Source organism: Talpa occidentalis, unplaced genomic scaffold (assembly GCF_014898055.3).
Source record: "Talpa occidentalis isolate TD23 unplaced genomic scaffold, MPIMG_talOcc4v2.1 talOcc4.6, whole genome shotgun sequence".
In the NCBI taxonomy this organism is placed as follows: domain Eukaryota; kingdom Metazoa; phylum Chordata; class Mammalia; order Eulipotyphla; family Talpidae; genus Talpa; species Talpa occidentalis.
In genome coordinates, this window is record NW_023604972.1 from 133,572,764 (window position 1) to 133,587,995 (window position 15,232).

At 48.1% G+C, this 15,232-nt stretch overlaps 1 protein-coding gene across 3 annotated transcripts in view; it reads right to left on the reverse strand.

Annotated features, from left to right (window-relative positions):
• The window catches only part of OTULIN (OTU deubiquitinase with linear linkage specificity), a 31,621-nt gene that overhangs the window by 7,317 nt on the left and 9,072 nt on the right, over positions 1-15,232 (reverse strand). For all 3 annotated transcript variants that reach the window (XM_037529177.2, XM_054687929.1, XM_054687930.1), the window contains exons 3-6: positions 11,412-11,506; positions 7,913-8,056; positions 3,299-3,424; positions 410-679 (exon numbers count right to left, since the gene is read on the reverse strand). In XM_037529177.2, the coding sequence (XP_037385074.1) occupies positions 410-679; positions 3,299-3,424; positions 7,913-8,056; positions 11,412-11,506 (635 nt within the window). The remainder of the gene's footprint in view (positions 1-409; positions 680-3,298; positions 3,425-7,912; positions 8,057-11,411; positions 11,507-15,232) is intronic.

Below are 15,232 nucleotides of genomic sequence, written 5' to 3' on the forward strand. Positions count from 1 at the left end.
CCCAGGAGTGTGGGACAGCTTGGGTGATGTGGCGTCAAGCAGCAGCACATGCCCTCCAAGGCTACAGTGTAAAAGGCAGTGTGGCGCCCCCTGCGCTCCTCCTCTTGGGCAGAGAAGCCCGCCACCACGTCGCGGGGACACGCAAGCAGCTCCACGGAAAGGCCAACGTGGTGAGGAACTGAGCCCTTCCTGTTACTACTGATAAGGAACTGAAACCTCGTGCCAACAGCCAGGTGAGTGAGCCAGCTGAGCCCTCAGGTGACTTAACTCGAATAATGTGCCCCAAGACCTGAGCCAGAACCACCCCACTAAGCTGCTGCTGAATTCCTGACGCACAAAGCCTGTGAAATAACATGTGCAGGTTAAAGTTGCTGTTTGAGGCCAATATGTTCCCAAAAACACAACTCACCTGTTCAAGGCCACCAGTGTGTCCCACCTGGTTTAGGTGGTTCCTCAGCAGCTGGCCAGGGTCGTTTGATGTGTCCCGAGCAAACAGAAGCACAGAGAAAAAGGGCACTTCCTTCCCCTTCTCTTTATCATCATATAGTTCAATGGCTCTGTTTAGCATGAGAAACTTTACAGCTTCATAGAGGCTGTATTCCTCTTCTTCATTTGTGAACAGTTCATCGCAAGCTGTCTGCCTCGCTTCGGCAGTTCTCATTTCCGCCAAGCCTGCCCACTGCAGGAAGAAAGGTACATAATCATTAATTTTTGTTCTCAGCATCCCTGGTGCACTTCCATACTATGAGAACAAAATAATTTTCATAAGTCGGCAACCACAGTTTGTACCCATGCTCGCTCATAGGGCCCAAGTTCCCAGCCTACAATGATGCTCTTCAGACCGCACAAAGTCCTCATTCAGCTTCCCCCCATTAATTTGAAACAAAAGTACAAGGCACTAAGGAGAGATTCGGGGTTGTGGAATGGAAACTTCGACTCCCCTAACTTCCCAGGCAATGAGAGCAAAACAGTGGGGTCAGAAATACTTCCAGGAGAGGCAGTGTGGGGGGTGGCCTGTGTGGGGGGTGGCCTGTGTAGGAGGGCAGCAGTAAGTGCCCCTTTTGCTCTGAAAGAAGGAGCTGACCAGGGCAGTGACCACCCAGAAAACACCAAGCCAACTTCACACCTGAAGATGGGTAAGGGAGGCGCGTGATTTCCAGACTGTTAGTTGGGTAAATTATCCCCGTAATATCTTAAAAACCCAGGTACACATGAGTGTCAAATGACTAAATCCCCTCAGGAAATTCTTACTGACTCCTAGTTAAGGAGAAAGCAGTGCGCTAGGCATTCAGCTAAGACAAGGCAAACTCTTTAAGAGAACAGGAAAATCCTACAAACAAATGTGCTATCAAGTGAATGAGAATAAGAGATGCCAACGCAAAAACAGTTCTTACAAATAACCAGCAAAAACCTCTCCTCTTGAAAACCACTAAAATTTCAAATTCAAAGGTAAGCTTTAATGGCAACGGCTGTGCCACAAGACTCTCTCCAATATCTGAGTTGAAAGCTAGAAAATCTCCTGTTTTCCAAAAGTCAGCGACTTCTGCTATTTTCCAGAAGTGACCTAATTCTCCTAACTTTCCGAAAGTAAAGTAGGAGTGCTTCTCCTGTCTTCCAGAAGTAAACTGCTCCTATTTTCCAGATGTAAGCTGCTCCTCCTATTTTCTAGAAGTAGGCCAAGTTGGCAGTCAAGAGCCTGACTCTAGTCACAGTCAAGATGAAATGAAGGCCTCACCACCAAGCAGCTGGTGGCTTTCGCAGGGCATTAACTGACCCTTGGGCCTTAGTTTCCTCATTTGTAAAATAAAGATATAACCCCAGCAATAACACCTTGGTAACTGTGAGAATTAAACCACATATACAACTTTTAGTGTACAACCTGGTACCTAGGTGCTGGGGATGCTGACAGATGGTTAATGAACTTTAATGTTATGATGGAACTTTAATGTTAAATTGGAGTCACACATTCCCAAAAGCAAGACTCTATGTGATAGCAAACATGCCCCATGAAACAAAGTCATTTTCACAAGATCTTAAAGGATAGATGAAGAGTAAACTGTCACCAGTGGCTGAGCTGAAGAGCCTTCCTGCCCACTCCCACAGGCTAGAGCATCGCCCTCACCCCTCTGCGAGCCAGGATGGGGTAGGCGCATGGCGTCCAGGCCCAACCTCCACACTCAGACGAGAACAGAATCCCTCTTCCCTTCTTTTGATACTGCCATTTCTTTGTCACTAGTCTTCCTCCGGAAGTCAGGGCCTTTGGTTCATTTATTCAACATGATGATCACCCAATGTCCACTACGTGAGGCTCTGAGGAGTGGAGCCATCTCTCGTGGAGCTGGAAGTCCAGTACGGGCGGCAAGCCGGGTTCAAGTAATCAGACCAAGAACCTGGGAGGTGCCACGAGTCGCTGAGCCTCCTCCAGCCCCCTCCCTTGACACAGCCTGGAGTAGCCAATAGGCCAGCAACTCAGGACACGAGCTACGTGAGTGCAGAAAGCCACAAAAAGGGAGCATTTTTATCACCAAATCAGTGGGAATCATCAGACCCACTGGGATTCCACGTCAGGGAAACCTCAGAACGGTTTTCAAAAAATACGACAAAGTCTACTCACTGGACAATCATCAGGAAAGAAAATTAGTTTAATAAACACTGTCAGAATCTTAAAACGTGAACATAACTGGGAAGAATTTGATCAATTTGAGTTTCTATCATTAATAGTACTATACGAAATATGGACTAGGGGGCTCCCCGGTGGCGCAAGGGGTTAAGACGCAGCCTATGAAGCTGTCCACAGCCTCTGCAGCACCAATGTGATCCCCGGTCAGGGAGGAGACCCACATGGTGCAGCAGACCTCTCCTGACTAGCCCGCTGCTCCCCTCAGCAGTGTATTTCAGGCACTCTGCCTGTTCTGCTCCCCGCTGTCTGGTGAATCCTCTCACCCCCCACACTTCTGGCCTGTACCCCAGTTCTTGTATGCATAAATAAATAAATCTTTAAAAAAAAAGAAATATGGACTAAATGATATCCCCAAACTTGTCATGACTGAGAACAAACACTACAACTGACAAGACAAAAGGTAAACATTTCACTAAACTCATCTCCTCCAAGAAGATAGGGTGTTGCTAGCTCTCCATTTCACCAAATACCTCAGTGTGTGTTCATTTACAATTACTTTGCTTAAAAGCCAGCCACAAGCGCTTGGCAATCCACTGAGTGAGGGTCAGAGTGGTCTGCTGGGCCACGAGGAGCAAGAGCGCTGAACTTATCAGAGAAAGGAAACCCCATGTTCCAAACCTTCTTCCTTAGCAGAGTGAGGGATTCCTTAATTTTATCAACCAGGTCATCGCTCTTCCCCTCCAACTTCAGTCCAAGTTTCCACTGCTTGATCCAGCTGTATTTGCTTATGAGTTTCTCTGGTAACTAGAATATCAAGAAACAGAGAAAGAGAAAGCGTGTTAAGGTTCCCAAACGTCCATTGCACGATGCAAGTCACAAAGCCGACGCAACCTACCTTTGTTTCTAGAACCAATTCCTGTAAATCTGTCACACGGGTAAAGGGCGGAGGCCCTAAATGCGGAAGACACTCAGAAACCGCCTGCCTGAGCGGAATGCGATTTGGTCTAAGAAACGAAGGCACGGTCTACCTGTGGGCAGTGACCCCGGCCGGACCCTCCACCCAAAGCTGCCCAGCTTGCTGCTGGGCGCTGGCTCGTCCCCACCTCCCCCTTGTGTGTCACTCAGAAGCCACCCCAGGGTATGTGAGATGGCCCAGAACACAGTGAAACCTGCTCCTTTCCTGATGACCAAAGTAAAACCGACTTTCTAATATTAACACAGATTCAAAGTTTCAGTATTGCAGGGAACACCACCATCTGCTTTAACCTCAGCAACAGTCTTAAGGAAAAATACACCCAGAAGGAGGGTGGAGCGCAGGGCCCGCGGCGGCCCTGCATGCTGAGGCCGGGGACAGCTGAGCGGCCACTTTGCCCGTTTCCTGCTGCCCTGGCGCTTGCTGTCCTGGTGCCCCTAATCACCGACGGGCTCTGGGAGGCAAGCTGGAACACTGTTCCCACTCCACCGATGACAGCATGGGAACTCAGGTGCGCCCCACAGCCTGGGTGTGGCAGGAGAACACCCACGTCATTAGGCTGGGCACGGGCATGTCACTTCACTGCTCCAAGATTCAGAAAGGAAAACCAAAGTGCACCTCCAAGTCAAAAGACCCCTCAAGAGCTAGTCATTTCAACACCGGCCACCGCAGCAGCCGAGGGGTGACAGAGTGACAGAGTCCCAAGGAGGCCACGTGTGCAGGCCTATGGAATCGGGGCCTCTAAGCCGCCTTCAGGAACAGCAATTCCAGTTTCACCTTCTCAATCTACAGTGCGCATGTGAAATTAGGGTGCGTTCTGCTCCGGAAAAACAAAAGTCTAACAGGGATGTAAAAGCAGAGTTTCTCACTCAGTGGACAGTAGGGCTGCGTCCCCTCATCTTATGACAAATGACTACCTCCAGCGCCCCAAGAGCAGCCCAGCTCCACACCCACTGTCCTGCACTTTGGCAAGAAGTGGGCAGCTGGGCTGAAAACCTTCATTAGCCTTTCAGGTTTATCACCAGAAGCTAAAATGCCCTCAAGTGGCAAGAAGCTGAAATCACAAGTGGGAGCAGTGCAGCTGCGCGGAAACACATACAGCACAACAATGTGGTGTTCCTTCTGTTAAAAAATGTATTAATTTTACAAATGAAATAAAGGGGGGGGGGTTACAGCTGAGCAGAAAATACTGGCTACACAGACGTGAGCCAGGAAGGGAAGGCCAGAAGCCCATCTGAGCGTCACATGACACTGCAGGAAGCCAAGCGGCAGGCACAGTACTCAGCGTTGTCACCCGGACCCCAAAAGTGCTAACCCCACTGAGGGAAACCAAGGCCGTAGGCCCGGTCCTCACTGCCTGCACACAGTGAGCAGCGCTGTCAGAGCCATGCCCAGTGGAGGAGTGCGGATTTCTGGGAAATGTGCAGACCCGAGAAAGTCCACAAAATGACGTGTGGAAAAGAAACAATGACAACTTTGGATTTATTCAAAAGGAAAAAGGTGAATATAATTTTAAATGCATTGAAGGGATAACACATGGAAGAGTCATTTTTTTCTACTAAGCAGAGACCAGACTTCTAGAATAAAGGAGATTCAATTGAAGCAAAACTTGAACAAGGTAACAATGGCTAGAAATACTGAGGAAGAGAGCAGGTAACTAGCCGAGGTGTAATTCCACCTGGACACAAAGTCTGCAGCAGTCTGCTCTCCCCAGCAAGTGTCTACAATTAGAGCCACTGCAGTAAAGGGATGGCAAAGAACAACAATGCATCACCCCGCAGCTAACTCCAGGGCTCTGGCCTACAGCCTGTCCCACCTTAAGCACACATGGCCACAGTCCAACCTGCTCAGAGATATTCAAAGACTTAGTGAACATGGAAACCAAAGGGCCCCTTGGCCTGAGGACTCGCCCTCCTAGGCACCAAGGCATCATGCCAAGTGCAAGAACAGCCAGACCAAACATCTCCAGGGTCAGGGTCAGGGTCAGATGATCCAACTCAGTCAAACTCTGAGGCTGAGATCTGCACGGAAGCAGGAAGAACACGCAGGACGCCAAGGCAGGGCAACAGGTGGGGAGGAGGTGGCTGAATGGTCAGAGGGGCAGTGTGGGGCAGTATGGGCAAAGGTCAACCTCCCAGGCTGGGAACAAAGCAAGGCCAGGCGAGCAGAAGCAAAGTCAGGGGGCTCTTGACTGAGCTCAGATTAAGGGGAGATTCTCTCAGTCTAGCTCCCCCATTCCCCCTTAATGTCCTAATACCACACATGTTTAGGAGAGGGAAGATGGCGAAACGCCACAAAGAACCTCTCGCCATCCTCAAGTGGAGGCAGGAAGAGCCAGCTAAAGGGCAGGAATCCCTTGGGCACAAAGTATGGCTCCTTGGGTTCACCTGAGCTCTTGATGAAATGCACCCTGACATCAAGGGCTGTTCAGCAGGGCCTGCAACAGGCTGAGGTGGGGTCCAGTCACAGTTAATTCAGAGGGAAGACCAACCAGGTGGAGGCGCCAGAATGACGCGGAATGGCGTCCACACGCAGCTAGGAGGCTTACCAAGTTTGGGCAAGTGCAACCGATCAAGCCGTGAACCCTGACGGCACTGGTGCCTCAGACATGACACGCTGGGTCACTCTGCCGCCTGCTCAAGTCTCAGAAGGGACACAATAAAAAGGCATGGAGAAAAAGAGGTCGAATCAATGGAAAACTGTTGGGGGCTGAAGAGTCAACATGAAGGCAACTCTTCCAGCTGGATGCGAGCAAAGAAAGAGCAGTCATTTCTATCTCACTATAAATAAATGTCACCATCTGCAAAGGAAATAAACAGCCTAGTGTATCAAGTTCTGTAGCCTCTATGGGTTTCTCAGTGAATACTGAGAAATCTGCTCAAGATGATGTCTCTGCTTAGAACAAAGTATCTCTCCCAGTATGGCTGAGACAGCTTACATGGTGTGTTTCACAGCGTTTACATGGATAACCACAGGACAGACTGACAGCCTGGTCCCGGCTTCATCATGTGGTCCTGCACCCTCCTAACAAGCCTGAGCAGCTGAGCCGACAACCAATTTCCTCTAAAAGTCTTAACTACAGGCAACACCGCAGCGCCTCCAACTGTCCCCGAAAGAGGAGTCATTTCGGTCATGCTACCTCTGTCCTGAGGATCGGCCCCGAGCCTGCCCAACAGCCCCTGTGTCCAGCAGGCTCCTCTTCTCACAGGGCTTCCATCTCACCGTTGGCCACTGCGGGCAGGGCGGGCTCTTCTGGGGCTGACCGCCAGCTGCTGTTGAGGCGGCGCGCCCATGACTACTGACAGCACTTGAGCTTTTTTTTTTTAAGTACAAGACCTGATTGTGATTTTCCTCTAGTTAGTATCATGCTGTCAGTCCTGCCCAATCATTGCTGCCGCCCCCCCAGCTCATTTAGGACACGATCATCCAACGTGTAAGGTGACCTCTTCTGACTGTCTCGTTCACACAACATATGATGTGACATAGGATGTCAGAACCAGGTGATGATTTAAAACACTACAGGCCTGGGACACAGCCCTGACCCTCGCCCGCCCAGGAGACCGCGGCCACCTCTCCAATGTAGCAGCAGCCACCTCACAAGTCAAGACTCCCCGCAATTTGCAGAAGGTGCTCATTTCGGGAACTGGAACAAGAGCTACAAAAGTGTGTATTTTGGGCCTCCCCTGTGGCGCAGCGGTTGAGCGCTGGGTTGCGAAGCTGCCCGCAGCCTCTGCAGCACCAGTTCGATCCCCGGCTGCTCCCTGGCCACCGCAGGAGGGTCCCACATGGCGCGCAGACCTCTCCTGCCGCCCGCTGCTCCCCTCAGCAGTGTACTTCGGTCCTTCTGCCTGCTCTGCTCCCCGCTCTGGCTCTGGTGAATTCTCTCACCCTCCCGCGCTTCTGACTGTACCCAGTGCATGTATAAACAAAACAAACAAATGAATAAATAAATAAATAAAGTTTAAAAAAAAAAAAAAAACCCAAAAGTGTGTATTTTAACCCCTGGCAGGTTCTCAGACAGGCAGGCCTTAATAGAAACATCAACACTGAGGGCAAACTGCCCCTAAGTGCATTTCACAGCCCTAAATAATTCAGCTGAATTGTTCAAATAAATTACAACATTTTTCTCTTCTGGAAAATACCACTGTTTTGTGTTGCTTTATTACTAGGTGAAATTACCCCAGACGCACAGAGCTGAACAAACCCACATGCTGATGTCACACTGCGGACAGCACCAGCAGGCACCATGGCAGAAAAGGAAGTCCTTCTCACAAGGCTAGTGGAAACAACGCAGACTCAAACCTGCAGCAGCAGCGTACCAGCGTGAGCTCCGGGTCCTGCAGCCAGGAGGGCGGCGCGGTCGGCTGGCTCATGGCCTGGAACAGCGTGGCCCTCAGTGCGCAGTAATTGTCTCCACGGACTCGCCTGATGGAGGTGAACTTCTGAGACACCTCCTCATAGCCCTGGGTGAAAGCATCAAGGATTCAAAAGGGTCACCAGTGACTTCAGACAGTGGGGAGGGTCTTATTCCTGTGGGGAAAATGTGCCTCGATGTTGGGAGACAGGCAACAAGACTAGCTGAGCTCTTCACGGGAAGCACTGATTCCTTTTTAATTAATCAAAAGGGGTAACAAAAGTTAGTACTGCACAGCCTAGCAACATGTGTAACAGATACAGCACACCAGAACATACAAAATAATATATCAAGTATTATTAAATACTTAAAACAAAGCTGATCGTAGGACGCTGCAGGACTTAGGGGTGCTGATCTCTCCCCCACGACCACCACAAAGAAGTTAAAAATCTGCTTATACCTTTTGATTCACCCAGAACTAAACTACTAACAGTCTGCCGCTGACCAGAAGCCTCACTGACACATGAGCAGTCGATCAGCCAGCTCACACATGCTGTATGATCACATGGTCTTCCCACAACACGGTGAGCTGCAGAGAGGAGACTCCAGGGCCTGTGGACTGCGCGGCTCAAGCCCGTGCTGTCCAAGCTTAGGAGAGCATCTCCCAGCTAAGCAACTGCTGTAACTCTCACTTACTGACAACCAACATTCTGGATGGTTTATGTTGACCCCAAACTCCTTAATGAAGAGATAGGGAAGAGAGAGATGTACTAAGTTTATGTCTATATTAAAAAAAAAAAAAATTACAAAACCCCAAGTTTCCAAGGTATGTCAAAAACGCCATTGAGGCCTCCCTGGTGGCACAAGGGGTTAAGTCTCAGCACTATGAAGTAATCTGCAGCCACTGCAGCATGAGTTTGAGCCCCAGCCAGGGAGCTACCCACATGGCGCAGCAGACCTCTCCTGTCTCCCCGCTGCTCCCCTCAGCAATGTATTTCGGCAGATCCGTCTGTTCTGCTCCCCACTCTCTGGTGAATACTCTCACCCCACCACCCCGACACTTCTGGGCTACACCCCAACTCTTGTATACATAAAATAAATCTTTAAAATAAAAAAAGAAGAAGCCTCCACGCTAGGAGATGCCTGGATAATTCTGCTAGACTTTTATAAAAAGTGGACAAGAAGTGCCATTCTTGTGCAAGCTGGAAGTGAAACAAGGAAATGAAAATATTCAGTGACATGTTCAGTCACTCAAAACCAGCCACCCAATGGATCACTGCGATACATACACCCAAAAAGGTCACCACAGAATCTAGTGACCTGCTTCACGTGCCCCAGGACCTGATTTCCCAGGTCAGCTACCTGGGAGCACTGGCCCTGAATCCACCGTCTCTCCCACCCACGGCCTGTCCCTGTGTGTCCTCTCACTGGGCCTGCTCTTCCATGGAGTCACTCAGCCCTGAACCTACAGAAAAGTGTGCCATCCTCCTGATGGGGTGGGTACTATGCAGACACTGCCCAAGACCTGGACCCTCATTTCAAGATTCAATCACAGGATGACATTCTAAGTGGACATGTATGTACTTCTCTCCAATAATGAAATTTTGAGTTGAATTTTATTTAGTGACCAAACCACTACAATACCCAAAGGCCCATTAAGTAGATTCACAACCCCTAATATGCACCTCCTCCCCAGGGCAGGCCCCAAAAGCCCCAGGAATATGCACCACAGCTAACTGCACAGCAACTGGTGCATGTACAGGTTATGTTGTTTGAGGAGTGAATCAAACTTCTTCTACAATTAAATTTAGATTTATACACTTCAAAATATCCAAAACAAAAATAGACAATGAGACAAAATGCATTAAAAAAGAATTGAGATTGGTGTTGTTGCAGGGCCCAAAGATATGATCACTGCCCTAGGGCTGATGCCATGCTCTTTCACGAAGTGCCTCTGAGTATTTATTCGGTCACGGGAAGAGCCCAACCACACAGTCAAATCTTTCCCTTGAACTAAAGTCACAGAGGAATGACTTTAGAATGATTTCCAAGTAACAGAATATTTAGATAATTTAATATACATCTTCACAGTTTTGGGCTTTAAGATGCCAACTGTTAGAATACATCCTTCAGAGACAGCAAGGTCACAGAGTAAAACATCAGTGAAAGCATTTCCGAGGAAAAAGAAAAACGAAGCTTAGGTATCTGGCTTTCTGGTTATCTAGCTTGAGACTGAGCAGAAGAATGCTAGAAAATCTGAGTGGCTGACACACATCTCAGCAGATGACATCAGGAATCTAAATGTTTTTAATCTCCAGCAGGATGCAGGGCCCAGGTACTCTGTGACTGAGTTCTCTGACATGTGCCTGACACAAAGAGACTACAGGCTGGACCTGCACAAAGCAGAGCCCACAGCAGCAGCTGCACACCAAGGAAGGTCTGCCCTGCAGAGGGCAGGTGGGGGCAGCCGCGGGACCTACTGAAAGATGCCTGGTATTTTCTTCAAAAACAAGGTCCGAAGAAAAAAGTAAATGTATTTAAATATTTAAAAATTTTAAAGCCTAAATAATACAGTTCTAAGCAAAATGAAAATTAGAAAGATTTTTTATCAAATATGACATGTGAGTATCTCTAATACACAAGTACATTCAAATTCATAATGAAAATAATCCCAAGAGAAAAATGAGCAAAGTATATAACCCAGAGGTTTTACAAGAGTTAGAAGTTTTAGACTGAAACTGCCATTTCTGGAGCTCAGAAACAATCAACTAACAGCGACTGCCCAGGGTTCAAACTACCAAGGACTGCTGGGTTCAGGTGAGCCAGCAGGGGAGCCAGCACTGTGCACCTTGACTGTTGGGCCACAGAAGAGGTCATGGGGTCTGACCTGACCAGGGCAATGACCCTGCCCAGTCACAGAGGGACTGTGTCACAGGAATTCCGGTGTGACACACCTTGCAGATGACGCTGGGGCCACCAACCTAAGCAATGGATGAGGAGGGGGCAGCTCCTGGGACTAAGGGAGCAGAAGTGAAGGAAGCAGATCCAGGTCCCTGTGCACAGCGTCCAGGAGGGTCCAGGTGACAAGGAGCGGAGGGCGTGAAACCAACGCAGTGGGGACAGCAGATACGGCATCCGTAAGTCCACCCCGGAGGATTTTACCACCAGACCAGAAGGGAATTCCCAGAGGACCCCAGAGGAGAACCAACGGCTGGCCCAACACAGAGGCACAGGCACTGACAAGTTTTTCCAAGCAATCACATCACTGGATAACTGATCCTGATTCTATATTCATGCTGTGACTCAAAACAAGTCCCTTGTCTTGGGAGTCTGTCTCTTCATCTCTAAAATTAGAAAACCAATATTTACATAGTCTAATAGCAGTTATCTTAACTAACATCTAAAAAAAGAGGCCATAATAATCACTGAGGCGGGACTATTCCCATGACCTGAACGTGGCATACCTTTTTCATACATGTTGCCTTCTGCGTATTTCCCCTCCACTCTTTTTTGCAGTAGTCCATGATATCCACTTCAGGAGCTACACTTACTCGGAGTTCTGTTAAAGAATCAAATAAATAAATAAGTGGAGGGGGGCGGTTAATCATGAAACAAGGCATGAGCAGAGTGATGGTGCTGCTTTCCTTGAGGGTGACTTTTTCTCTTACTTCATTCCAAACAATTTCAGAATCCCATCACTGCTTAGTGGCAGATCCAGAGACCACCCTCACCTCACCCTAGATGAAACCAGAGAGGTCCCCCAGTGAATCTCTCTTGTCACCATACCCTACCGTACATTCCTGACATGGTGGCCAGGAGACGCATTTAAAGCCTAAGTGAGGAGATACCCATCGCTCCGGGACCCAGGAACGCAGGGGCCTCTGAAAGTCCCGGCTCTCTTGGAATGGGACCCATGTCTCTCCCGTCCACAAGGGCCCATGCCCTGCTCCCCCATGGCCTCTCTGGCCTCAGCTCCCTCCCTCTCTGCACTGATGGCTCCTGCCTTCCCTGCAGCCTCCCCTCGCTCCTCCCACACACCTGACTTGCTGGCTCTTTCCAGGTACCTGCAGGGCTGCCCTCTCTGGCCACGCAGGTCTCTGCTCAGCTACCACCTGAAGTTCCCGTAGCAGAGGCCCATACACTCCTCCACTCTGGTCTCCTCACACTGTCCTGCATGGCTTCTTGGCACCAACCAACACCTAACATGTTTCATTTTCTGCATCAACCACCCTCAACAACACACAGTCAAGCAGGAGCTCCCTAGGGGCAGGTTCCTTGTGTTTCTCAGCTGTTTCCTCAGCACAGGGAGCTACACCGACAGGCGTCCCTGAACAGCGCTCTGATCCCACGGAGGCAGCAACAGCTGAGCCATGGGAAATGCATCCAATAACCTGCAGTTCGTTTTTCCATCTGCTATACCAAGAGGTACTATCTCTCTAACACAAGAAGTATACCTGATTGTCTTTAAGACATCCCCAAAGGCTGCAGTGTTGATAAAACAGAAATTAACAAAACATCCAGCATTAAATGAACTACCAACCTCATCTGACTCCAAGGTAAAAATATAACTTCACGCTTCACTTCTCTGGGCTTCAGAGAAGTATATGAAATAAGGGCTTTGCCAGCATCACTGGCTTTTAAATATTTCTCGTTACAACTCATAGTAAGAAATGCAGTTTTATTATAACCTAGTGTACGTACACATATTAATGAATACACAAATGTAAACTTTGTGAAAAATAAAACTTATAACCTGAAAGTTTAAAAAAAATGGCCTGCAGATTTTCCTCACACAAGGCTGAGGGCTTGAGTTTAGGGTATCCATCCACTTTTCCCACACACGTACAAATACCTGTGTGTGTGTTTTAGAAAGAGAGAAACTCTCAGGCATATCTTGACTTTGTTTAAGTTATTGAAGAAGTAAATGTTAGTGAAGAAACTGAGACAGAAACACAGAAATACCCAACAGCATATCTATTCTTGAGGCAGCTGTACATAAATCTAAAATGTCATCATATTCAGCTGAATTCAACAAATACATGCTGGGAGTCTAATATGTCTTAAGCACTGAGCGAGGAACTGGGCATAGGAAGGCCATGAAGATGCAGATTCTATCCTGAAGGGGTGACGGGCTGAGCAAGGAGAGGCAACAGGCATTCACAGCCAGGGTGAGGTGGGCGCTGGGCAGGATGACTAAGGGGCACAGAGGAGAAGCCCCTAAATCCTCCCAGCAGTTTAGGCGAATCCTTTTTTTCTTTACCAAAAAAATGCAAACTCTAAGAACAGCCTTTTTTTGTAAAATTTCTTTGTGAATCCTTTTATAAAGAAAACAAGTCTTTTATATGAAAGGGAAAATAACACATATGCAGATAACTTAGACATTTATCTGTGGTCTAAGTTAGTTGCCCCTGACAAAGAGACCACAAATTCCAAGCTGCAGTCAATCAAGACCAACAATGCTTCAATTCAAAAACCACTTCTGGATGTCCACAAGTGGAGGGAAGGCTGCCCTTGCAGCTGCCTTTCTGCTCACCTCCCACACAAAGCACACAGAACTGTGAAAGTCCAGAGTCCAGGACACACACTGGGCCATGCTCTCCGGCCAGGCGGGGTTATGCACCGGACAGAGAGCTTCCAGCTCAGATGGGCCTCCCAAGAAGAAAAGTCCAGCTTCCCGTCCCCATATACAAGACAGGACCTGGGCAGAGTGCAGTCACTGAGGTGAGGAGGGGCAACCTCACCTAGAGCCACAGTCCCGTGCTGAATCAGAGGCCAGGTGAAGCAGTGAGGGTGGAGTGCTGACAGCTGCTATTCTCTCTCAAAACACTACTTTAATTACCATTCTGCTACTGTTGTCCTGGTGGAGGACTCTAACAGCCACTACATGGCATCCTCCAGGCGGGAAGCGGAGGCCCTGACAGGTGGTTCAGTGTCCAACTGGGCCTTTCTTTAACTGCAAAACTACAAAACTACAAAGATTCTGATTACTATTTTCAGGAAAGAACATTCCTAGTGGCAGGGGGGAAAAAAAAACAAACACAAAGAGGGAAGCTAAAAACCAGAGTGGTAACCAGGAGCTGAAATTATCAAAAAGTATTGTCCTTAACCATCACATGGTGACAGAAACAAGGACTCAGACCACTGCAAAGGGGGAAGTTAAACTGAGCCACATCAGAAAGCTGGGACTCTCAGTGGGGAGGCGGGCTTGGGCAAGAACTGCAAACATTTTCTGTAATGGACCAGAGAAGAAATGAGATAGGTTCTGAGAGCCATAAAGCTTCTGTCACGACTACTGAGTTTTATCTGGCATGACAGCTATCACAGGCAATATGCAAACTAAGACATCCCAATAAAACTCTATTTACAAAACCACATGTAGTCAGGGAGCCGTAATTTCCTGGCTCCTGGATGAAGCAAAGAACCTTAGCCAATAACACAGAGCATAAGAAAACCTTGGGTCTCATTCTGGGCTCTGGGTTCAGGGAGAGGAACTCTCCTCTGAGAAACCCAAAACCATAGGTCCACTGTCACACGGGGCCTCAGACAAGGCCCCGAGACCCTAGAAACCCAGTTCCAGAAATTACCATAAAGTGGCCTGATGTATGTGACACCTGGGTACTCAGCACAAACAAGGGCAAATGCTCTCACATGCAAGTCAGGCTGACAAAGGGTATGTAAAAGTTGAGCTTATGATTCAAATGCTAAAGAAACAGGAAATAAGAAAAATAGCAACTGGCATAATCAGACTTGCCAGAATTATCAGGCAATGGAATTATCAAATGTTATCAAAAAAGACTGAGCAAACTCAAGGGAAAACAAAACCTTTCCAAAAGAGATCAGACGGAAGAAAGTGCCCTGATGCAAATGTAGCTAAAAGACACAAAACACCTATGAAAGGATACGCAGCAGAGCGCCTGGATGACCGAGTGCTCAAAAATATCTCATCAGAGTTCCAGAAGGAATAAACGGGATAGGAAAAAAGATAATATTCAAAAAGATAATGGTTGAGAATTCTCCTGACTGATGAAAACTAGGCATCCTTGGATTAATAAAGAAAAACGTCCCAAGCAAAATATCAGACAGAAAAAAATCCATACTTTAAGGAGACATCAAGGAGGACCTGCAGACACCAAAGGGAAGGTTGCAGGGGAAGACGGACTGCCCGCAGGAATCAGGCTGACTGCGGCAGTATTTTCAACCACAGGGGGACCCAGAAAACAATCAAACAAAATCTTCAAAAAGATTAGGAAAAATAACTATTTATCTGGGGATATTTAAGAAAGAA